The following is a 25,932-nucleotide window of genomic DNA, read 5'->3' as shown; positions in this document are numbered from 1 at the left end:
ACGGACTGGACAGCTAGCAGGCCCAGTTTTCTGACACCTTCAGAGCCTGGAGCCCAGGGGGAATTGCAGAATACACCATAGATGAAAACACCACTTGTGGCACTTAGTTATCTTAGAAGTATTTAAAACTGAGTCAAAGCCAAACACTATTTGAAGTAATGTCCTAAGATTGTCTACTGGCAAAGAAAGTGAGAAAGAGCCCTAAAATAGACAGATAAGATAAGATAAGAAAAGATAAGAAGGAAGGAAGAGAGAGAGAAAGAAAAGAAAAGAAAAGAAAAAAGAAAAGGGAAGGAAGGCTGGATCATGGCAACTAAAAAAAAAACAAATTTAATTTCAAGTAGCTGGCCATTTCAGGTAGCTTACGTGATCAAACCAACATTAGATAGCACATGTGAACTGTTTTAGGAGAGCAACATAAGCTGGCTGGACCATCCTCACAGAGCCTTTCTTCCCTCTGAGATCTCATGTAAAGACTTGGCAAGCCAACAGACTACAAGTCCAAGTGAAAGTGCTCTGAATTGGAGAACCTTGCAGCGCAGGAAGGAATCCTTACCTTATGGTGACCCATTAAAGAAGAGACTCCAAGGGCCTGATATGATGGCTCAGTGGCTAAATCCTCGCCTATCATGTGTCAGGATACCAGATGAGCGCCAGTTCATGCCCTGGCTGCTCCACTTCCCATCCAGCTCCCTGCTTGTGGCCTGGGAAATCAGTCGAGGACGGCCCAATGCCTTGGGATCCTGCATACGCGTGGGAGACCCGGAAGAGGTTCCTGGTTCCTGGCTTCGGATTGGCTCAGCTCCAGCCCTTGCAGCCACTTAGGGAGTGAACCAGCAGATGGAAGATCCTTTTCTCTGTCTCTCCTTCTCTCTATAAATCTGTCTTTCCAATAAAAATATTTTTTAAAGAGACTTTGAAAGTTGAAGTGATCAGTAACATCAGGACCCAGAATTTGTCAAACTTTATAAAGCTCATCCTCTCACCACTATTTTATGGTTAACTCTTAATTATCTGTTCTCAAGCTATCATAATAATAACAAAAACACCAAAGCCACTAATAAACATGTCTTCAAAACTAATCTCTAAAGAAGTTCTGGTAAGACTTCTGCATTCTTGAGGGGGGGATGGCAGGAGGTTTTCCCCAAACATCCACACTAAACAAAAAAATCCCACAACTCTAGAATGGTCTCTTCCTTAATTGTGTTATAACATCTCTCAAAAACAGAAGCACAAGACCAGACAAATGGCGAGGAATGAGATCTAAGTACAGACCAGCCTGGCACTGGCTTTGGTTTATGCCCACTTGGCAGCCTCATGCTAGCAATGGAACACAAGAGGGTGCCAACACAAAGACACTCTACCGAGAGCACAAACACACTGTGCATGCAGGAGGCGAGCAAGGCAGCCATCAGGACCATCTTCCAGGCCCCAGCAGTCAGACAGCTGCAAAAAAAAACATGTATGGCCACTCCACAGACCCACTAACCAGGCAAGGCAGAGTGTAAATGGCAGTATTCACAAGGGTAGTAAGTATGTGTAAATTTTTTCTATATAAATTAGTTCTCATATATTTTTCACCAACCCAAGATCAATCATAGTACATTAATGAAACTTAATATGAACAATTGAGTTTGTTTTGTTACAATGAGCATATTTAGCTTTAAAGAAATGACCCCTTTTTGTTATCCACATCCACATGCTATAGCTGCATTCTAAATACACTCTTAATATATATTCTCCAAAAGCACTCCCAAGTTAGCTGTAGGCAGAAGTTTGTTCTCCTTGCAACCCTCTCTTCCAGATCATTACTCACTATGTGTTTACCTACTGAATTGTTCCAAATCAGGCTCACTCAGTGTACTAATTCTTTCATTTGATTAGAACATTCGATTTTTCCAGAAACTTTTTACATTGTTCTCTTTTAAAAAGCTTTATACACCTTGTAAATCCTATAAATTTTTAGCGTGTTACAGTAAGCTGCAGTCCTTAAGGCTCTTTGACGCTTCTACTTCCCCAAGTAATCCACCACACATCAGCCTACTGATGCTCTTGACCCTGCTCAACACAGGATGTGAGAAGCACAGTGTCTTCCTTGCTCTGTTGGTACTGAAAGCAGCCCAGTTCCCCCTGATATCTGTGATCTTACACATGCAATTCTCCTGTCTCTCCCAGGACACTTTGTCTTCCCTCCAGGGAACATCTACTGGTGAGCAAACACACTTTATTACTGCTTACCCTAAACCCTCCCTCCACACATGGCACCCACTCCAGCCAGTTCCCCTCTCCTCCTCTGATCCACAGAAGACCTCTCAGAAAGCCTTGTCTCTGTCTGCTCCTCTCCACTGCCTATCTCTAATTTCCTCTTCCATCCATTCCACGTTGGCACCACCCCCCACCCCCAGGACATTCAAAGACAGCGGTCGACTGCCTGCTCTCCTCTTGCCCAACACTGTTCCACAGTAGTCCAGGGCACGCGTGTCTCTGGCGTTTCTCCTTCCTCAGACTCTCTGGCTAGCTCCCTCTCTTCCATCAAGTATCTGCATGGGGAGCCTGGTCCTGTGATGGTAGATTCAGCTGTCCATCACAATAACTGTTCTCACATATCTAGCCCAATCCTGCTTAGTTCCTCTTGCAGCTCTCCAAATCGACCTGGCCCTCCACCAAGGCCAACAGTTCTTACCATCTTCCTAATTTCTACCACTGTCAAGCATATCAAAAGAGGAGGAACACAAAAAAGCCCAAATCCTCAAAACTAATTGTAAAAAAAATAGTCTTCAAAGAGCTAAGAAGAAAAATTTCTAATGAATGTTTCAGAAATTTAAAGCTAGTTTAAATACACACTTAAAATTCTCAATGACTAAAACTAACTTACTATAAAATCTGATTAATTTCTTGTATCTGTAGTGTTTTAATAAAAAAGACTTACCCTAAAAAGTAACCCTGCCAAGCTCTCGGCAAACAAGTCCTTTGTTTGTTTTTCCTTTGGCTTCTGCATGACAGCTTCTGTTATCCTGAGTAGTATTTGCAACATCTGCTCCCTAGGCCACCCAAAATAAAAGCTCATATCAATGATCACATGTCCAAAACACTTTAACTTACAGGCATAAAAAATTCTCATAAGAATCTAGCAATTATTGTAATTATGTATTACAATTATTAGAAGTCTGAATGGCAATTACATAATGAATGTTGCATTTTATAGAAATAAGTTACCCAATAACAGTTCCAAAAGATGCCTCTGGTGTCCACACCAACAGACTGACTTTCTCCCCTGGTAAAAGGGAGGTGAGATCGTGTCCTCCCAGCATGCCAGTACCATGAAGGCACTTAGTAAGGCACTCATGAACAGGTGTGCCTCTGTGAATTTATGCAGCATTTTTAAATTTTCCCATCCATTATTTTACTTAACCTGGAAGGTTCCCCTGTCCATCTTTGTGAGAAAACATAAGGTTGATCTCATGGTCTTCACACTGAGAACATATGGACCTAGAGTCATTGTGTGAGCGGACCCCACAGTCTTCTCACAGGTTATCATATCTGGACACTGACATGCACAGAGCTCATAACAGGAGAAGCCTGCCACATGCCCAGATCATCTCAGGGACAACCTGGACTACTACAGTGTGGGCACACACTACACCAGCATTTGCATCATCTCGTGTAGGGGACTTTCAAGATTATAAGACACTGCTGCACAAAGACAACATAACACTGCTAACTACAACAACAAAAGTTTTAGAATATCCAAGGGATGTTGTTCTTTCTTACACCTAAGTTACAGTACTCCTATCACAGCACTTGCTCTCATCTTTTCTTGGATTCTGAGGGAATACAGAGCATGGTATCTCATATGTAAAGGAGAAATCATCGTGTGTCTCTGAGATCGGTACATAACTATTTGCTGGTTGAATGCTAACTATTTGTGCATCTTTAGCTCACTCTCCTAGGCTTTGCTGCCTTTCAGTGAAAAAATCAAGCATCAGACAAAGTGGCCCAGTCCAGGCCAGATGATGAGACCTTCAAAATCATACCTGATGTATACTTTTTCCCTGTCTGCATGGTAGAACAGCATTTTCTCTGAATAATACACAATGCTGAATCTCATTAAACTGCTCCTAGTAGAATGCCCTGGGAAGTCCCTGTCTGCTTGGTAGCTGATTCCAGCTGACTTGGTTGGCATATGCTCTCGCTATACAAATTCCATCTGTTTGCTTGTTCTGACAGGGTGCCTGTACATGCTGGAAGCAGGAAAGGGGACAGCTATCAAGCTGAAAAGGTCCTAGGCATATACGCCTGCAGTAGGACAGCAGCTCGGCAGAGGAGGATCAGGGAGCCCCAGCCTGTTACCATAGTCAGGGCAGCCATGTCCCTGTCACAGGGAGGTACGACCAACATCAGTGTCAACACTGCCAGCTTACATTAGTGATGGCTGACACAATGACAAACAGTGCATCCACATGAGGAGCTGTGCGCCCATCATGCCAATGTGGTGAGAGTGGCAACTAGCCTACGTTGCAAAAAACAAGTCTTGGTGATGAGAAACTCTATCAAGAAGCACAAACATGACCAGAATAATGATGCACAGAAAGAAAGCAACTCCTTCAGAGAGAACTGCTGGAACTAACAGACTTTCCTGTAAACATGTGAGATCAGGCAGTTCGCTGTTCCTCTGTCACTCACCCGGCTATCCCAGGACTACTTCTTAGCACCACTCTGGCTATGGCCCTGGTCTATATACCACCTTCTGTGCCACGGACTTGAAGCTCCTCTGGGCCATCTTCCACCTGGCCAAGAAGTTTTGGAAGCAGACTGGATTGCGTCCCACTGTTGAACACACAGAGTGGTGGCCCATGTCCTGCTTGTCTTCTGCAAGGCCTGTGCAGCCCAGCCTTGGCCTACCTGCTTGCTGCCTCCTCTTCTACTCTGTTCTCTGCTCTTCCTTGAATACAGCATCTCTTCCCCTGCCAGGGCTCTTGCACCGCTGTTGCCTCTACCAGGAGCAGTCTGCCCTCAGGCCTCCTTCTAGTTCTTTTGGGAAGGGGCTTCCCTGGCAGCAGGTGGAAATAATCATCCTGTCCACCAAGTTGGTCAACATCCACCAAATCCGGGATAACCTGGTCCCTCCCCAGCACTGCTGTCCTTCCTAGCACTCAACATTACTTGAAACTGCTTAGGCATTTCCTATGTTCTAGGAGGATGCAGTCCTAGGAGGATGCAGTCCTAGGAGGATGCAGCCTCAGGAAGACAGGGACCTTAGTTCCCTCCCCACTCTGTCCACAGAGTACAAGCTCAGTAGTTACTCACAGATGGAGGGAAAGGACTTAGGGAGTTGGGGAGAGAAGGAATGCAGAAACGGGACAAGGGCTCCCTGGTGCTCACATACACAAGAAGAAATTCCTGTCACACTCGCCTGATCATGCTCTGGTGAGCATTCTCCACAAACACTTACACTTTCTCTTTAATACTTATACCTGGAAATCTTTGAATTAGTAAAGACCAGAATGGCTTAATTTTATTTCCCGGAATTTTCAGCAAAATAAAAGGTTCTCAAAAGTTCCAAGATACTCACACTGCTGGTACAGAACTCAGAGATTTCACAGAGAGAAATTAAAAATTCCACTGGTACGACTACAGTACCAAAGGGCAGATATTCCAGTTGAAAGCATACCAGCATTTCTCACTATTTTCAGTTTTTCCGATGTAGCACTTAGGCTTACTTAGTTCATATTGTGCATTTCTGTAATTCTTCGAGCTTCAACAACTACGTCTGACAAAATAGTGTTAAATTCCAAGTTTCTAAACAATGACTTTGCAATTTACAAGATAAAGTCATCACATAGTGCTAGCGATTCTGTATTTGTGAACTTCCCTGCTAGGCAGGGTTTCTCTGGACCCATACTTCCCTCTTTCAAATGAAAAGGACAGAATGAAACAGTCCACAGACTCTGGCAGCTCACATCTGCTCAGAGAGTTTTCCAGCAAGTGCAAACAGAGTCTGTGCAAAGCACCCTCTGTGCAGACACTGGGGTGGGCACTCATGACAGGACAGGGTTGCTGATGGGTACTCCCCAAGGACTTCTGGTAGGGAAGGGCACCACCTGCTGGTCTAGTGCTCTCGGTGGTCTAGGAGCCCAGGTGGCAGAACATTGCGGGATGCTGACCACAACCAGGTGATATAGCAATGGCTAGCTTAAAGCGGGGTGGCGGCAGGGTGGGAGGCACACACAGGGACAGCAGGATTGAGAAAGAGACCTTTCCAGCATGTGCAGAGCAGGGAGTGTGGAAGGAACTTGTAGGCTTCCTGATCTGTTTCTTAGAATCACTCAAAAACTACAGGTGACAGTGATCACAAGGGGAATCGAATGCATTACTAACCTTCAGGGAAATCATAAAAATACAAAAACAAGACAAAAAAAAAAGAACTTTGAACTTTTAATGATGCACCTATACTTTTGGCTACACTATTTAATTAGTCACTTTGATACTGTATCATTTAAGATAATAGTTTTTCTAAAATGAACTTACAATATTAAGACTGAAACAATAAAAAAATCAGTTTACATTTTAGGACAACTAGCAAACTCTCCTGGGTTTATACAGAATGATATTACCAAAATGTCAGTTACTGTTTCCTGAAAACTGTCTGCTGACAGTTCAATGGAAAAAATCTACTATTAAGTTACATGATGACTTATTCTTAGCTCAAGAGCATTTTAAAAACAATAATGAAAACCAACGATTATCAAAGCATGGGTACTTACCTTCTTCATAATCCATACAAGTTGTTACAAAAGACTGATTAGCATCTTTTTGTTAACTTTGAAAAAGCCATGAAATGAATGGAAACTTAACTTTTTAATTATCCTGACAACCAAAAACATCTGTTTTACAATGTTAATTAATTTGACATAAACTTACCATGTCTTTTTATTCATTGTAAGCTCCATTATCATGCGCCTAAAAATAATTAAAACAGCTTTACAAGCATCGACTTGTTCTTTCAAGAGCATGGGAACTTCAGCACACGGTTCCAGCAAAAAGACATTTGCAGCATTTGTCAAAAATACCTTAAAATCAACGGTTTTAGATTAGAATGTAGAATTGGACATATACATCTGCACACATTTTTGTCTAAAGATAATAACATTAATTTCCTTCTACCTATGAAGCACCTTTGAGTTATTTCCATACAGATTCTGTTTCAATACGGTAAACAGCACAGACACATACCCAACACATTTTCTAAAGGCAGGCATGGTATAGAGGGTGAAGCATGGCTTCCCACCAGAATTCCTGGTTCCAACCCAGCTTTCTGTGACTGTATCTGAGAGGCAGCGGATGACAGCTCTGCTGCTAGGGTCCCTGCCTGTGCCCATGGGACACCTGCTGGAGTTCCCAGCTCCTGACCTCAACCTGGCCTAAATTGGTATTTGAGGAATGAACTAGCTACGAAAGATCTCTTTCTCTCTGTACCATTCTGCCTTTCAGATAAATGCACTATCTTTTTTTAAGATTTATTTATTTTTTATTGGAAAGTCAGGTATACAGAGACAGAAAGGAAGATCTTCCATCCACTGGTTCACCCCCAAAGTGATCACAATGGCCGCAGCTGAACCGATCCAAAGCCAGGAGACAGGAGCCTCTTCTGGGTCTCCCATGCTGATGCAGGGTTCCAAGGCTTTGGGCCATCCTTGACTGCTTTCCAAGGCCAGAAGCAGGGAGCTGGATGGGAAGTGGGGCCGCCAGGACACAATCTGGTGCCCATATAGGATCACGGTGCATTCAAGGCGAGGACTTAATGTACTAGGCTACTGCGCTGGGCATATATATATATATGTGTGTGTATATATATATATATACACACACACACACACACACACACACACACACACACACACATATATATAATCATTTTTAGTTCATGGTTTACAATCACTTAAATACCAAGATATTGCCGTGGCCTTTTCCTAGGGAAAAACAATTATTAATACATATTAATCCTGCAACCTTAAAAATTTTATGGGTCAGAAGAGCACCTTTCTTCCTTGATGCCAAATCTCTTTTTAAAAAGATTTACTATTTTTATTTGAATAGCAGACTTAGAGACAGAGAAAGAGACAGAAAGAGAGAGATCTATGTGTGGGTTTATTCCCCAAATGACCACTACAGCTAGAACTGAGCTGATCTGAAGCCAGGAGTTAGGTGCTTCTTCCAGGTCTCCCATAGGGGTGCAAGGACACAAGGACGTGGGCCGTCCTTTGCTGCGTTCCCAGGTCATGAGCAGGGAATTGGATGGGAAGTGGAGCAGCCAGGACAGAACCGATGCTCAAATGGGATTCCAGCATCGAGGGCAGAGATTAGACCGAGACATCACCACACCCCTCCTTGACAACTCTTAAATAAAAAAAAGAAACAGGAGATAGCAAAAGATAAAAGATCTAAAGATGAGCAATATTGAGGTGAAGAGAGGGAAGAAGAAAAATGGCAAGACCATGGCCAGGCATGTGAGCTCTTGCATCACCCGAGCCAGGAGACTCCTCCAAGCACTCCCCAGACAGGTCACGTATCTGAACTGCATCCAAGGTACAGACTGTTGATTTTGTGGAAGACAGGGGGCAGGTGAATGACAGGCACTTGGTATTTTCAATTATACTTCTAATAACCTTCAAAGTGGATGGGATCTGAGAGGTAATCCCCCAATCCCCATTTTTAAGATAAAACTGGAAGAGGTAGGCGACGCGCCAAAGCTGCTTTTTGCAGTTGGCAGACAAAGTCCGTTCTTCGATAGTTCACTACGCCAGGCATTTAAAAACACTCTACACAGGTCATCATCCTCCAAAAACACACGGTTCTGGGGACTGGGGCCACGGCACAGCAGGTGCTCACATCAGAGAGTCAGCTCAAGTCCTGGCTGCTTCACCCTTCTGCTATCAAGCTTGTGAATGCAGGAGAGGACGAAACACTGGGAGGGAATCCCAGGCTCCCTGGTTTCAGCTTGCTCAAGCCTCAGCTACTGCAGCCATCTGGGAGTAAACTGGCAGATGGAGCATATCACTGCCTCTCTGCCTCCTAAATAAGTAAATGAATTTTTTTTCTTAAAAAAAAAAAACTATCCAATTAAAGGAATTATTGATTTACTTACTTATTTGAATGTCATAGCTATGCAGAAACAGAGAGACAGAGACAAACAGAGAGAATCCTTCACCTGCAGGTTCACTCCCAAATGGCTGCAATGGCTAGTGCAGGATCATATCTAAACCAGCACCAAGGAGCCTCCTCCAGGTCTCCCATGTGAGTTCAGAGATCCAAATACTTTAGCCATCTTCTTCCTCTTTTCCAAGGCCCTTAGCAGGGAGCTGGATTGAACTGGAGCAGCTGCAACATGAACTGGCATCCACATGCAATGATGCATCACAGGTCATGGCTTTCACCTGTTATGCCACAATTCTGGCCCTGAACAAATGCAATCTGTAATAGGTATGTTGTTCTTAACATTATATAAAAGGGGGCAGTGTAGTAGCATTCCAGGCTAATCTTCCGCCTGTGGTACCAGCTTCCCATAAGGGCACCGGTTCATGTTCCAGCTGCTCCACTTCTGATCCAGCTTCAGGCTATGGCCTGAGGAAGCAGCAGAAGACGGCTCAAGCAGGTCTCCACATAGACAGCAGGGGCATAAGCACTTGGGTCGTTTTCTGCTTCCTTCCTAGGTGCATCAGCAGGGAACTGGATGAGAAGCAGTGTCCAGGACTCAAACAGTTTCCAATGAGGAAACCTGTGGCTCTATCCTCTGAACCACACAAGACCAGCCCCTGGAGTACCCATTTATAATGATTAAGCTTGCACATTAGGGCCTAGGTAACTACTCGGAAATGTTTGGGAAATAATGTGAAGATTTAAATTTCAGTCATCTCTGGGCCCGGCGGCATGGCCTAGTGGCTAAAGTCCTCGCCTTGAACGCGCCGGGATCCTAAATGGACGCCGGTTCTAATCCCGGCAGCTCCACTTTCCATCCAGCTCCCTGCTTGTGGCCTGGGAAAGCAGTTGAGGACAGCCCAAAGCTTTGGGACCCTGTACCCGTGTGAGAGACCCAGAGAGGTTCCAGGTTCCTGGCTTCGAATCGGCGTGCACCGGCCATTGCATTCACTTGGGGAGTGAATCATCGGATGGATGATCTTCATCTCTGTCTCTCCTCCTCTCTATATCTGACTTTGTGGTAAAAATAAATAAATCTTAAAAAAATAAATTTCAGTCGTCTCATACTCGCTGAAAAATGATCCTTTCTCAAAAAAAAAAAAAAAAAAACCTGAAGAAAACCAAGAATGAAAATGTAAGAGCTGTTTATTGAGAGATGGCCAAAAATACCATCATACTTTTCCAACATTATCCTTAATAAACAAAACGGTCAAAATGAGCCCAGCCAGGGGCAGTCTGCCTACCTGCAGCATAGCCTGGGCCCCAGCTTTCACGTTGGTGTTGTCCTCCTCGGTCACGCAGCCTCTGTTCATGGCAGTAGTGAAGGAGTAGGTGCGCCCCCAGCTGGAGGATCGCTTATGACCTGAGCTTCCAACTGGGGCCTTCGGAAGAGAAGGAAGCCATTAACAGGTTCGGAGAAGCACACATTCATATATTGAAGCTCATGGGGTCACCGCAAGTTGCAGGAAAATGGGTTCAGGAGACAGAGTATTTTCTCTATTTTTTCTCCACTCTTCCTCAAGGTCCTAAAGTGTAGTGCTTAGCACTTCTTAGGGCATGCTGAGGGCAATGAACTGTGACTCGTGACTGACAGAGCAAGGAGCACAAGCCTTTAAAACGTGTGATGAATCCTGACTGTGGACCCAGTCTTTCTGATCTCATGATTGGAAGGTTTCCACCAGTATTGAGAATTCAAGATTACAGAACTACTCCAGATAGCCAGGGTTGGAAATCCTAAAGACTTGATACAAAAATATGTGCTTTAGTGTTTCAGGAATGTGCTCTGCTCTGCCGTTTTACATTGGTCTAACCTGTGGTTTCATGTACCAGGAAGACACCCCTGCAAGGAAGACAGCACTTGGTGCTGCCACAGGGCTTACTTTGAAGTGACCCCTGCCATGTGTGGAACACACAGCTACCTCCGAGATACTCCACTGCATGAGAAAAACTTGCCAAAACATTCTCAGTTTTGTTTTGCTAATTTATATTGGAACAGATCAAGGAAAAGGTAGTAGCATTTTTTCAGTCTCAGAGGTGTATAAAATATGACAGCCTAGTAAGTGACTCTCCTGCCACAGGGACCGAGGCAGCTGCAGTGCGTATGGGACTCCAGCACGACAGTCAGCAAAGGGCTGCCCATCTAGACGACAGAATGGAAGCTGCCTCTTGGAGATGTTCCTCAGAGTCCAGAAACTCAAGGGCAGAATTCAGGAGAGAAAGAAGTCCACCTGTCTTGCACTCTACTAACTGGGACTGTTGCCTCAGCAGGCAAACTTCCAACCTCCAACTCAGGTGACAGGTGGTGAAATTACCTCCTTGCTATCAGTTTCTGAAAACTCGAGTTTTTCTGTATCTTCTTGAGCAGGGTCATTTTTATCCGGTTCCTCCATGAAAATAGGTTTGTCCTGGAGGATCCACTTTCTGTATACTTGCACAACTTTCCTTGTTACAGCTATCTCACAGGAAGGCAACAAGAAGGCCTGAAAAACAGAAAACCTTCTTTAATTCCACAGACTCAGAGCACCGCACAGCCACATGACAGACACTGCGAAGGAGCATCACCAAGTGTTGACTTTCTTCTCAAAACACACAGCTTATGAATATACCACACAGGGCCACATATAAATGTGTCCATCAAAGTCATCTGAGGGAAAAACATAGATTTTAATTTGGTCTTTCCAAAATACAGTTTAAAAGTAACTTCTCTATTTCAATAACTTTCCCAAAGAAATTAACTAACCCAAACCTATTTTGATATTTTAATTGACCTTTTAAAAACAACTGTAACGGCACCACTTGAAATGCTTGCTAGCAAATCAGAAACAAGATTATACAACAGACACACAGTTATGGCCACTGGCAACCAGCTAGTCCCATTTCAGCACCACATTGAGTGATGTCATGCTGGCGCCTTGCGCTGGCTATGGTGGGGTTAACTGCAACACAGAAGTTGGCAAATGCTTCAATTCTGGGCTTTACTTTCCTGGAGAGCCAACTCATCAAGCGTCAGAATACATCCAACAGGATAGCTGGGACAGCAGAGGCCTGTGGGATCCTCTTGAGAAGAGGCTCCGGGAAAGAGGAAGCAGAGGGCCTCTCATCCAGAGTGTACTCCTGCCCCCAGTGAATACTTGGATGTGCTTTCGTGCTTCCCTGATATATGGTGAACATCTGTGCTTAGTCACCCTATTATCCTAGATCAAAGTAGTGCAGATTATTAATATCTCACACCAATGGTGCTTCGGTCCTGGTGCCTTGTTAGCTCTCCTGGAACTCCCTGCTTACACAAGTTGTACATCAAACATGATCATAGTAACCGATGTCTGAGCTGAACTATGTTTGAACTATTGCTTTTCTGAATGTACATTAACTGGAACTGCACTATTCCCTGCTTTCAGTCGCGTTTCCTCCCCAGGAACCGGCAAGGTAAACTTGCAATCAGGGCTTTACTCTCCTTAGTGCCAGCTGATCAGCCTTGACCAGGACACCACTGCGTGCTGCCACTGTGTGCATTTACAAGAACTGAGTCACATCAAGGCATTCCCTCACACATGTGCAAGCAAGGATTTCTATTTAAGCCCAGACGAGAAATTTAAGAGGAAATGCATTTGCCCTCTATGTGTGTCATTTAGTTAAAAACTACTACTGCTGTCTGCGATGGAAGCTGGAAGAAAGGGTATCACACTCGGATGCCTTCTTCAACACCAAGGTGTAGACCCTTTAACACCAAGTTGCAGAGCACTGCAAATGTCTTCTCCAGGTTACAAAGTTAACTGGACTCAGACTCAGGTCTTGATCTCAAGGTCTGGAAACATTTTTGTAACACTATCTTTAAGAACCCTATCATCAGGTAAAAAAGGTTCAATGCAACATACTGATTTCCATGAATGGTCACATCTCATCAAGATACAGAAGAGAGGACTCGGTGCTACAGCAAGACTACACTGCATCATTGCATCACACACCCTGACCTGTAGCTCAAGAAAGATCAACCAAGAGAAAAGCATGACAAAGTATCACAGTATCCCCATTCTAAGTTTTTAACCTAAAATTTGTTACAAAATTCTTTACCCATTGAAAAAACTAAAGACTTTTCACACTGGATACCCACATCCCTGTCACCTTAGTTTCACCATCAGCATTTGCTATGTTTGTTTTGTCACATATTTGTCAGAGTACCTCCCATCCATCCTTCCTCAATCCATTTTCCTTTAGACATACATCAAAGTTAGCTACAAACATGGGTACACTTCAAATACTTCAGGATGCGAACACTTGACTAGAATCTAAAATTAATTTATGGTGTTTCATTTAGGTAAAAATTTCAAACAATGAACCATACAAAATTTTAAGGACATTACTGGATGAGTTTTGATAAATATAGACAACTGTGCAACTCATATTGACTACCAAACACATTATCCTCCTCCCAGATACCAATTAATAACAGTTGAACTGAAAATAATAATAAAATTAAACTTATTTCTACAAACACTCTGGTTAACATATTTTAAATATATACATATTTAAAAAATACTTTAAATGTATGTAGCATATGAATATAGCATATTTTAAAATCAGTTATATGAAAACAAGTGAATATTAGCAAAATCACAAAAATTTAATGGCTTATAGAATATCTAGATAAGGAGTATAAGAACTAAGTGAAAATTTAAATATTGTTATATTTATTCATGCAATTAATCCAAATAAACTCAGTGTATGAGTGGGAAAGAGTGAACACAAATGAACAGAAAATTGGAAGAAAAACGATCAAAAGCAAACATCTAAAACGAACTAAGGAAAAACAAAAGTATGGATAAATCAGAAGACAAAAATAAAAGAAAAACACAATGAAAAGTTTGTCCTAAACACAGTCGGAGATAAAGCAACAAAGTAAAAAAGGAGGCAGAAACATATTTGAAGAATGCGACATAGTGCATCAAGCTGCTTGCCTGTGGTACCAGCATCCCATGTGAGTACCAGCCAAGTCCCAGTGATTCCATTTTTAATCCAGCTCCCTGCTAATGTGTCTGGGAAAGCAGTGGGGGATGACCTAAGTCCTTGGGCTTCTGCACCCACATGGGAGATCTGGAAGAAGCTCCTGGCTTCAGCCTGACTCAGTCCAGCTACTGTAGCCTTTGGGGGAAAGAACCAGCTGATGCAAGACCTCTTCGTCTCTTTCTCTGTAACTCTACTTTTCAAATAAATAAATAAACCTTTCAAGAACTGCAAAGAAAAGACAAACAGGACAAATACAAAGTATGTCACAGTGAGATCTATGAAAACAGAAGACAATTGCAAGATACTGAAAGCATCCAAAGGAGTCAGCATTGTGGCACAGCAAGTTAACCACCACTCATGACACCAGTATCCTACTACTGGTGCATCAGGTTAAGTGTCAGGTGCACTGCTTCCAATCCAGCTTCCTGCTAACGTACCTGGGAAGGCAACAATGATTCAAGTGCTTGGGCACCTACCACTCACCAGAGACCCAGCTGGGGGTTCCCAGCTCCGTCTGACCCAGGCCTGTTGTTGCGGCCATTTGGATGAAGTGTGTGTTTGTGTGTGTGTGAATTTTCTCTGACACTCCTTCCAACATAATAAATTTTAAAATAAGAACAGCCAGAGGTAGGCACACACATTTTCTTCAAAAGAATAACTGTATGACTTCTTAAAGAAACCGCAAAATAAAACATCCAAAGTTCAAAGATGGAAAAAAGAAAACAGCTGCCATTATAGAACTCAACACCCAAAATACACTTTAAAAATGAAAGAAAAGTATAAAAATTTCAGATTATGGGGCTGGCGCTGTGGCATAGCAAGTAAAGCCACTGCCTGCAATGCGAACATGCCATATGTGTGCCAGTTTGTGCCCCAGCTGCGGCACTTTTGATCCAAATCCCTGCTTGGAAAAAGCAGCTTAGGAAGAGGTCCATGTGCCTGGGCCCTTGCTGCTCTAGAAGATGCTTCTGGCTCCTAGCTTTGGCAAGACCCAGCCCTGGACACTGCAGCCATCTGGGGAGGGAACTCTCTCTGTCTCTCCTTTTCTCTACGGAACTCTGTAAAATGAATAAATACAGTGTTAAAATTTTTCAGATTAAAAAAAAAGGTGAGAAAATCTGTTATTGAAAGAAGTGACCTAAGGAAAATATCAAAAATGATTCTTTAGACAGAAAGAAAATTATTCCATGCCAGAACTTTAAGGACTAAATATAACAAAAAGGGAATTCTGATAAATCTAAACACACACACACAAAGAAATTTGAATAAAATAATAGTAGTTCTGAAAGGGAGGATATATTTGTAATAAGAAATACAAACAGCATATAAACTGAAAATGGCTAACTGGAACTAATGTAATGAATACTAAAATTTGAAATGAATGCTAAACTTTGTTAGGAATGCATTTTGCTAACTATTAAAATACTTAGAGATGGCATTGTCATGCAGCCAGTTAACCTGTTGCTTGCCACACCATTATTCCCTATCAAAAAACCAGATCCATGCCCTAGCTGCTGCACTCCTGATCCAGCTCATTGCTGAAGCACCTGGTAGTTAGTGGGTGCCGGCCTGACCACTGGGGTCCCTACCAGCCCCTTTGGCACCTTCACAAAGCAAAGAAGATAAGATTATAAATAAAAAGTCCTGACTCCCCACAAGGACGATGTCAGTCCGTAGGATGCAGTCTCCTGCGTGACACATTAGGAATGTCAGTTCTGGCCCCTGAGCTCTCGGTGGCTCAGCAGACGGAACAGACTCAGCACCACCACCACCACCCTGCCTTGGTCCTTTCCTAAGCCATGTCTACCTGACCCTCTAAAAGTCTACAGAAGTATAAAGGGCAACACCTGAGTTAGGGCAGGCGGTGAAGCAAGGCTTCTAAGACCACCTGCTGGTGGTCAAAACCAAGTGCAGCCTTGCCAAAGCCTGCAGTGACTTGGAAAGGCTGTCGCAACTCTTCCTTGAGTTCAGTCTTCTTGGCTGTCTTTGTTGCTGCTTGTTGAGTTCTTGTTAGAGACAGAGGAGTGTTTTCATGCTGAGATTCTCAAGTCCAAAGCAAAGTAGCAAAGTAACCACCCCGCGGCAGGATTACTTTCCACTTCTTTCACATTAGGCTGAAGCACATGGGACTCCTGTGTGCATCATTCATTTGGGGATAGAAACCATACAAATCATCATTTAAGGTAACATCTGATATCAACAACCAGCTGAAAACTCCTCTTGTCTAACAACTCCCTTCATCTTCTTTTATCTATTGCAGGAGATTGATTTTCATTATTTTTCTGTCTTCAGTACTCTGTTAAAACTCAGACAATTGCATCCATTAGAATTACCATTAGAAAGTGGTGGCTGCTGCTGTTCTAGATAGGAAACAACTGTCACTTTCTGTCTCCAAACACTACTTGGCTTCCTTACTGCCACTTGTGAGATACCGACTCCTCTTTCTAAAGTGTGCCTCTGCCTCTTACCATCTGCTTTGAAAATACAGTCACACATGGTTATGTTCCTTCTTTGTTATTCTTTACTTAGACTCTCAAAGAACCCCAAGTTCTTCCAAGAATCCTAGAGGAGACAAGCACTTTTTAAAAAGTCTATGATCACTTCAGCTCCCCCTCGTTACTCCTCTTCCCAAGAAATAAGAGTTTAAATTAATTGCACATCTTCCATTGAGGCAGTATGTTCAAAGAGTTTAGCAGTTTCAGACTCGGCAGTGTGGCCTAGTGGCTAAGGTCCTCGCCTTGATCCCATATGGCCGCTGGTTCTAATCCCGGCAGCTCCACTTCTTCTCTATCTCTCCTCCTCTCAGTATATCTGACTTTGTAATAAAAATAAAATAAATCTTTAAAAAAAAAAAGAGTTTAGCAGTTTCCTTGTTGCTTAAATCATTTGTTCTTATCACCTACTTGTCTCAGCTTCTTTTGCAAGAATTATAGTTATGCATATTCAAAGTATCTGCACAAAAGGGAAACAGTTTATTTTCTATTACCCTTAACACTGACATGATGATTATGACAATGACATCATATAAGTGATCGATACGCTTATTCTTTTCCTTGCCTGAAAAGGGCATTGAACTGTTGGAAGAATGTAATTAGGGGAACAGAATGAGTTGCCAATTTGGGGTCAAGACCTTCCAGGCTGCCTTAGATGAAAACCATTCATGAAGGAGGCCTGTGGCTTGCTAAGATTTTATAGCTGACTTAGAAATTTTGCAAAATATCACGGGTGAAGTACTTAGATATCTGCCACCCACGTAGGACACCCAGACTGAGCACCCTGCTCCTGGATTCACCTGGCCCAGGCCCAGATACTGCGGTAAGTGGACAGAAGTGGATACAAGATAGCTCTCTTTCCCTGCCTTTTAAATACTTTTTTTTTAAAAAGTAACTTGAAAAATATAATTTAACATGTTAAACACATGTATTCTGAAGTTTCAACTGTACAACCTGAGGGCCTTGGGAGGTTTTCCGCCTTCTGATTTATAGGTCTAGACAAACTCTGACTTATAGACTCCCAGGTGGAATGAAGAGTGATCTGCAATGACCCTACCTTGCACTGCTAAGCATATGTGAACGCCAAAGGAAAACATGTCCTCAAGAAAGGCCTTGAGCAATAAAACTCTAGGACACCTTGAAAATGTTCAACAAGAAAACACGACCCACCAAGTCAGTCAAGGCCAACTAATTCAGGATCGTGGAACCATGAATGAATCTGTTAAATACAAAATACCAAACCCAAACAACTTGTACATGCATTGTGATTCCAAAATTAACTACCAATGATGATATACTTATCATATAAATTGATAGCCTGATGTAATTAGCACATGACGAGGCTGAAGAAAATACAAGGCTGCTTTTTCCTATTTGAGAACAAGAAATCAAAAATGCAACCTAAAATTTTGACATGCAACTAAAAAGTGATTTTGACACTTAGATTATCATTCTTTTTCAATATAGGAAAATCAGCAATTAGTATGAAGAATATTTATTTGAATTTCAACAAGTCCTTCAATTTTGCCTTAAGTTCAAGTAACATGAAATTCAGAACTGTTCACTGAACTACTTCATTGAACTTTTATTTACTTCGCCTCACCCCCTCATTATCTCAGAGGATCTACGTCTGGTTTCACCTTCCAGTCCATGCCCGTGGCTGCCTGCCCATTTCCGCCTGTCTAGCTGTCCGTCTTTACTTGCCCGCATATGTCTGGTTCTGTCTGCCTATCTCCGATCTGCACCTGTTTACCTGTCCCTCTGTATCTGCCTGCTTATTTCCATTTCTGCCAGCTGGAATATCTGAACCCATCTGTCTGTTATTTCATGCCTGGCTGCCAGCCTGCTCACGTCTATCAGCTCATCTGAAATCCTCCTGTCTGCCAGCCTCCTTACACACTCTTATCCATCTCTTCTCTGCGGGTCTCTCTTCTATCTGGCCAGCAGTCACATACAAACATACTGAAATATCAAGAATAGTGCTCTTCTAACATTAAAGTCATCACCAAGATGGTAGTGTCTTGAGAAACTTGCTTTTGCTTTTTTCTTCCTAATTATATGTATGTGTGTGTGTATATATACAGATATATAGATACAGATAGATACTGAGCTTATAGAATCAGTACATATTTAATAAAGTTGTACTTTAAAATAACTCTTTAGACTATAGCCTAAAGAAAACGGGTTGTGAAATCCATATATACACACATATTTACATCTGTATACACAATATTTTCATAGGTAAATCCTAAATTTCACAAAAAAGCTAATCCTTACATGAACTACACCATAAAATGGTTTACTCTATTTTACTGCTTTATTATTAAAAATAATAACACAAGTTTTCAGGACGTGGTTCCATGATCTATGAAGGAATCAGAGCAAGCAGACTCTAACACTCTACAAAAAAGACAAAACTACCAGTGGAGTGGCCTGGTTCCCAGAACTGCCCTGCACAAAGCACCCCATGACCTTGTGGCATCCTGTGGGGACAGCAGCAGAGACAGGCTGCCCTAACCCTTTCCAACCCCTGTCTTCGTAACTATCTCCTCCTGTTACCTTTAAGTTGTTAGATCATCCTGGCCAAGGAGCCCCCCCTGCCTTCCAAGCCCATCAGTCTTATTTTCCATCACACAGGGACAGCTAACTTCCACCACGTCACTCGGCTCTCTGTAGCATCTGTACACATCATATTGCCCCACAGAGACTGTGCCGTTCTTAAATATCACAAGTTTAATAGTCCCCTAATACCTTAATATTGAAAAAAGAAGTTATTATGAAAGAGATGACATTTTAACTTCCATAAAATATTCATCATTGACCAAGACGGAACAATAGAATCGAACTGTTAAAACCCACCCTCTCTGGCAGAGGCCTGCAGCCTAGTTTCTCCACAGCAGCACTATCAACAAGGTGCACCAACAGGTCCTTAGCCATGGTGGAGTCCGGGCTGGGGGCCTTGCTGCGTGCTGCACGATGCTGAAAAAGAATCCCTGGCTGGCTGCTATCCACTAGGTGTCAGTATCAAACCCTCCCTCTTGCAATGCTCTAGACTATTCCCAGACTCTGATCACCATTCCACGGTGACAGTCTCCACCTTCCCTGCAAACCCCTGGCGTCATTCACGTTTATTAGCCCTGGCCCCAGCTTCACACTAATGCTCTCCCCAGTACACTGCCTGTCTACGATTCCAATGTCTTCAGTCTAGCTCCTTTCCCTCCCTTCATTCCCCTCTCAGCTTCTTTCTCTTGTGCCATGAATCCTTTGGCGATATGCTCATGCTTCATGCCTTTGCAGGAAAGGCAGAGCTTTTCGTGCACGCCCTCAGCTGTGAGACAGCCCCTGAGACCCTGGGATGATGGCAGCCTCTGCTATGTCTGGCTGCCCAGCGTTCAGCCCTGGCTTCCTCCCCACCTGCCTATGGGTTGAGTTTGTTATGGAAACACGAAGCTGCTGCTGCATGACCTTGTACAGAGTTCTCCAAAAACAAACCTAACACATTACACACACAACAAAAGAATCACAACAATCCACAAGACATTCAAAAGAAGTAGAGATTGTGATGCAGTTGCTCTGTAAATTAGCCTAACTGCTTAACAGGATTTCTTGGTGGGTATGAGTAAAGCAACAAGAACAAAAATCCCTTGCATTTCGTGACCGTGTAATACACTCAGACACTAACCTGACGAAATACTTCATTCACGAAGTTGACATAACCTCGCGTTGACAGGAGAATGCGCTGCACCATTTCGTACACCAGCCGGTGCTCCTCTTCAATGCTACAGAGGCTGCAGTTGCTGAGTCTTCGGTCGGACAGGGTGCTGCTGTTCGAATGGCTTTTCTCCTGCTCAGTGGGCTCACCGGCATCTGACTCTGACGCCCTCTCTTGCACAGCACCTCCACCAACAGTCTGGAAGGAACCATCACATGGCTCAGCAAACCTCAGCCCCAGTCTTCAAGCCCTGCCTCATTTTCAAGGACCCTGGGTACTCATGGGGAAGCTGAAAAGCAGCAACTGTGTGAAGCACAACAGGTTCCCAGAACCTGTACTTACCAATTTTCTAATTAACCAACAAATTTCTTTCCAGGTGACTTATTTTAAGAGGAAAACTCAGTTCCTTCAGAGAAAAGGGCTGTGGAATCTTTTCAACCTTAACATGTTTAATTTGCATTTGACGAAACTGAAGAAACCATGAAAATATCAATGCATTTGACTTGTCCTCATATTCAGGCTCCACATTTCAGCATATTCTCTATGGTCAGATACCATGAAACTGGGGTGATTTTTCTGCAGCAACAATCCTGAGCTGCACCGTTAATTTCTAAGACCACATGGCATCTTGATGGTGGAGTGCCAAGATCCCCACAGGGTCTTTCAAGTGAAGAATTTCAAGCTGTGTTCTCAAATAGACTAAGATACTTACAAAATTATAATAGTTACAAAGACTTTAAGAATGCAAGGACATAGAGTGATTTTTATGGAATGATTGATGAAGTATAATACTGATTTCCGCTCTCCCACAGAATTAAAGGCTTCCTCTAAACAAATGTATAATTTTGCTTTAACTGCGTAAACTCTATTATTGTTTAAAATGCATCACTAAAATGCCCTAAAACTTTTATTCACTATGTTTTTTTTTCACAAGAAGGAATAAGACATGAGCGGCCAGAGAATAATTTCAGTAACTATCAGTAAGAGTATGAAAACTGAAACACAAATCTAAGTGTAATCTCTATAGCAGGTTAATGAAAAGTCACATTTATAATAATTTTTCTCTTCATGGCTTGGTTACTAAAGCCTGCAGAGCTTGTCAAAGTCACTGTCACCTGTGAAATGTAGTTCAACTTGTTGATGAATTCACTGTCTTCTTCAGGAAATGCATTTTACTCGCCTCTTTAATCTAGCTCCAGTCAGGATGACTTGAGGAGGAAATGAGGTGGTGTAGGAAGAGTCCAGAAGTAAGGCCTGAAGGCCCTGCCTTTCCACATTCCCACCTCTATGCCAAGACAGTGCCCACACTCCCTCGGGTGCCCAGGGTGCCCCTGTCGGAGACTACTTTTTCCCAGGACTCCAAGGCTGAGTCTTGAGGGGTGTCTTTACTTTCCTGCTTAGGCAACCTTTTCTTCTGCGTATTGGTTTGGTCACCTCCCATTCCTTTCTCCTGCTCAGACAGTATTTGTAGGTAAAAGTGATCTTGGCCTCAGGTCTTGTCTGCCTGATTACTGCCTCTCTGACTTTCTGCAGTGCTGTGTGGGTTGTATCTTCTGAAAACCAATTTTGCTCTCATGGGTGATCATCACAAATTTTTACATTGAGGAATGTAAGGAATTTTTTTTTCAGGAGTGTTCCGTTTCTCTTCAACTGCATCTCCTGGGCTGTTTTGAAACTGCCCTCCTCTAGCCCTGCAGCAAGCTCCCTTCTCTGGACCCACTCGCTGTGGGCTCTGACTGGTGCTCTCCTTTAAGATGCTATGACTTAAAGTGCCTGGGTCACCTTGCTGTCCCCTCAATGTCCCCCAGTGCAGGCCTGCATCCTCCTGTCTCTGCCTTACGCTGTCTCTGACACACTCTGTCATACACACAGGCACACAGAGCGGTGAGCCCCGCTCTCTCCTTCTGAGAGGAGGCTGCTCGCTGACTTCCACAAGTGGTGGTGCTCTATCAAGTGCCAAGACCCCAAGCCACCCATCCTGCTGAGGAAGCCCCCATTCCTGTGTGACTACGGCCAAGACAGAGAGCAAGCACAGCAGGTCCCACACACAGCAGTCTTATGGAGACAGCTCTTTCTTCCAGGGATGTCGTGGAGGGCTCAACAGGCAGCAGGGATTGTGGCCTGCGACCTCTGGCTTCCCTGACATGCCAGAAGGTCCTCTCTTACTGGCCACCTGCACGGTTCCTGAAAGCCAGCATGTGCTGCAGACGGGCGGAAGCTCACACTTAGAGCTCACTGAGAAAGAGTATGGCGTGTGAACAAGGGAACCAGGAGTGGCACACAGCATCATGCCCTCAGAATGCCAGCTTCACCACCCCCTCCTGCCAGACTGCCCCATCACAGCGCCTCCTGCAGTGTTCCATCTGCAACCTCAGCATTACAGACAGAGTGGGCTCACACCTCCAAGTAAGAACCCATAAGAACCACTGACTTGTAAGAACCGACAACCTGCATTTTATTGAAAAATGATGAATCACATACCTGGATGATTTTAGGCAATACATCAACTCCATTTTTAGTGTTCTGTGTTGCAGTTAGATACTTTTTCTCCAAAAAGAAAGTGACAATCCACTTAATAAAAACAACACGGGCTGCCATGTAGGGGATTTTTGTACTGTAAATGCTTTCATTGTCTCGAGTTGTAGTGATGTACACTGGCTTTGATCTTACATGGGGGATGTCTGGCAGAAAAAGAACATGGGAGTGATCAGGTTAGTGAACATGCAGAGTGTGTGACCCCTACAGATGCTCCAATTTTAAACAAAATACACAAGCATTTAAAGCCACTAAGGTGAAGAACCAGAAAGGAATACAAATGGCACATGACAGTAAGTTTGGTTCTAATTCTGCCCTCCAACGGCCAGCAGGGCTGGTTTTCAGCAGAACTGTTCATGTATAACTATGCTGGGCAACCATGGCAAAACTAAGCCTGCAACCTCTAACAATTATGAGAAATCACACAAGACAGATGGCAAGAATATTTTCAAATATGATATACCTAATTTCTGACTAGCACAAATGTAAAAGCATATATGAACATCTAACTGCACTAATTAAATGTACTGAAATTAAGTTTTGTATCTTTTTCTCTTTAGATGAGCCCAAGGAAGTAGAATCAACACAATCAACTATATCTCAGAGCAGGCAGAAAGTCACATCCCATCTTTGGTGCGTCAGATGCCAGCTTTTCAAAAAAATTAGTAAGAGGTCCATCTTCCACTCTTTAAATTCCATAAACATCTAAAAGAATTGTGTGGTTCAGGACATGGGATACTAAGTGCCACAGTCTTCTCTCTGTCTTAACTAGTGTTTGCAGTACATGTGGTAAAAAAAAAATTCTATATAGTATGTTTTAATCCAGGAATACTAATGATATCTTGTCTTTTTTTTCACAATGAATATGAGCTACATATAAAAACAAACATCCATATGCATTTACAGTTGACAAAATACACATTCCATACCTGTAACACCCAGAACTATGGCAGTGTTACATGTCTTAAAACATTTCAAGCTTCAGCAGCTCTCCCCTTGTCTGCCTGTGTGTATGTGCATGTGAACATGTGTATATATGTGTACATGTGTTGTCTCAATACACATAAACACACACAGCACAGAAGACAAATATCCTGGACAAATATCCTTTATGGCCTCATCACCCTCAAAACAGGTCTTGGTTATTTGAACTAATTTCACCTGGTTTAAATAATAGGGCACCAACACCTTGCCCACCACTTATTTTACACTCAGCAATACTTCTGTTCTATGCCTATGCAAGGGAACCATAAACAGCAAACTTAAAAAGTCCTGTATATTTCCTAGCCATCTGGGGCTTGCTGTTCCTAGACGGTTCCTACACACCCAAATATCTGTCCTCCATCTGCAGCCATCAGTAGTAAAGTAACTGCTAGATTGAAGAAATACAGCGATAAAACCATGAAAGAAAGGGCAAGCTGTGGGTAGCGGTGTGTCCCCAGCCGACCTTCCTGGAGACTAGGCAGGGCCTGGGGTCACCACATTCTACCATTTGAAATGGAAGACTTTGGCAAGTGCAGACTTTTTCAAACTAAAAACTGAGAACTGTAATTATGCCCAAAATAATAGACTTTACATTACTTGTGAGCAGAGGAGCCATGGTTCCCCTTTATTACTGCAGTTCTGATTCATCTTGGTACAAACAGTAAGACTTACTTCTTAGGGAACTATAGAGCCTCTTACAATGAAGTTATTATTCAATGCAAGAATAAAACGACTGTTCTGCTTAAAAATAATGAAAGGCCACAGAGAAAGAGAGAGAGAGAGAGAGAGAGAGAACAAGAACACAGAGAGAGAGAGAATAGCTTCTCCATGGATGTCCTCTATACACAGATCCAGAAGTACTTACCAAGTACAGGTTTGTAGATGTTTGTTAGCTTAGTAAATGACGGAAATAAATGAGGAAGATAATACTTTCGGAACAATGTAAAAAGAAATTTAAAACCAGTATCTTGATTCTCCTTATTCTTCCACTCCAAGCTTGCAGCCTTTGGATCACATGTGGAAAAAAGACAGGAATATTTATATTTCAAAATCATATGTACTTAACTCAAATATTGCTGTTATTACAACATCTTCTCAAATTTGGGAAAAAGTGACGAAGACGACTGACAATCATGTAATAAAATGTCTTAAAAGATGACAGAAATGAACACTTCAGAACAAAACAATAATTATATTAACAGCAGTATTTTCCCGCTAAATTAGAAAAAAAAAAGCGCAATGGCCCAATGGTGTATTTTCAAACTTGCCCTACTACATCATGCCCATATTTTTCCTCCACATATTCTTTGATATAATGTTCACTGTGCCTTTAAAAAAAATCTAGTCAGAAATAATTAGGTACTTTTTTGTTCTAACCTCAAAAAAAGTCATTTTTAGAAATGGGAGTGAATGAAACAGCCCCTTTCACAGATCTCAACCTTTGTTACCTACAAGCAAAATCTGTACTGAAAGACAGAAGATATGGAATCTTGGAGGGTTCATTTTCCTTCTTGAAACTATTCAGAGGGCAGCACTGTGGTACAGTGGGTTAAGCTGCAATCTATGACAATGGCGCCCTATAAGAGCACTACATCCAGTCCCAACTACTCCACTTCCAGCCCTGCTCTTTCCTAATGCATCTGGGAATGTAGCCGAAGATGGCTCCTGGCTCCTAGCTTGGCCCTGGTCACAGCATCACTTGGGGAGCGAACAGCTTGATCTCTGTCTGCCTCTCTGTAAATCTCCCTTTCCATTAAATAACCTTTTAAAAATGTATAACAGCTCACAGGTTAGGGTACAACTGCTCTCTCAGCCCAGCTGTGGACTAAGTTAAAACTTTCAAAGGACTGAAATAATATTCTCCACCTTCAAACCCAGTGCAGTGGTCACAGTGTGAGCCCTCTACAGCCCCTGTGCAGTGGTCACAGTGTGAGCCCTCTATAGCCCCTGTGCAGTGGTCAGTGTGCGCCCTCTACAGCCCCTGTGCAGTGGTCACAGTGTGAGTTCTCT

General features: G+C 42.9%; 1 protein-coding gene across 2 annotated transcripts in view; it reads right to left on the bottom strand.

Annotated features, from left to right (window-relative positions):
- RALGAPA2 (Ral GTPase activating protein catalytic subunit alpha 2) overlaps positions 1 to 25,932 on the bottom strand; it is a 259,317-nt gene that overhangs the window by 169,008 nt on the left and 64,377 nt on the right. For both annotated transcript variants that reach the window (XM_058679223.1, XM_058679224.1), the window contains exons 8-14: positions 24,788 to 24,926; positions 22,885 to 23,084; positions 20,374 to 20,601; positions 11,508 to 11,675; positions 10,440 to 10,577; positions 6,922 to 7,070; positions 2,930 to 3,041 (exon numbers count right to left, since the gene is read on the bottom strand). In XM_058679223.1, the coding sequence (XP_058535206.1) occupies positions 2,930 to 3,041; positions 6,922 to 7,070; positions 10,440 to 10,577; positions 11,508 to 11,675; positions 20,374 to 20,601; positions 22,885 to 23,084; positions 24,788 to 24,926 (1,134 nt within the window). The remainder of the gene's footprint in view (positions 1 to 2,929; positions 3,042 to 6,921; positions 7,071 to 10,439; positions 10,578 to 11,507; positions 11,676 to 20,373; positions 20,602 to 22,884; positions 23,085 to 24,787; positions 24,927 to 25,932) is intronic.

This window comes from Ochotona princeps, chromosome 22, assembly GCF_030435755.1.
Source record: "Ochotona princeps isolate mOchPri1 chromosome 22, mOchPri1.hap1, whole genome shotgun sequence".
Classification (NCBI taxonomy): Eukaryota; Metazoa; Chordata; class Mammalia; order Lagomorpha; family Ochotonidae; genus Ochotona; species Ochotona princeps.
The sequence above is the reverse complement of the archived record's forward strand: the minus strand, read 5'-3'. Positions and strand labels throughout refer to the sequence as shown.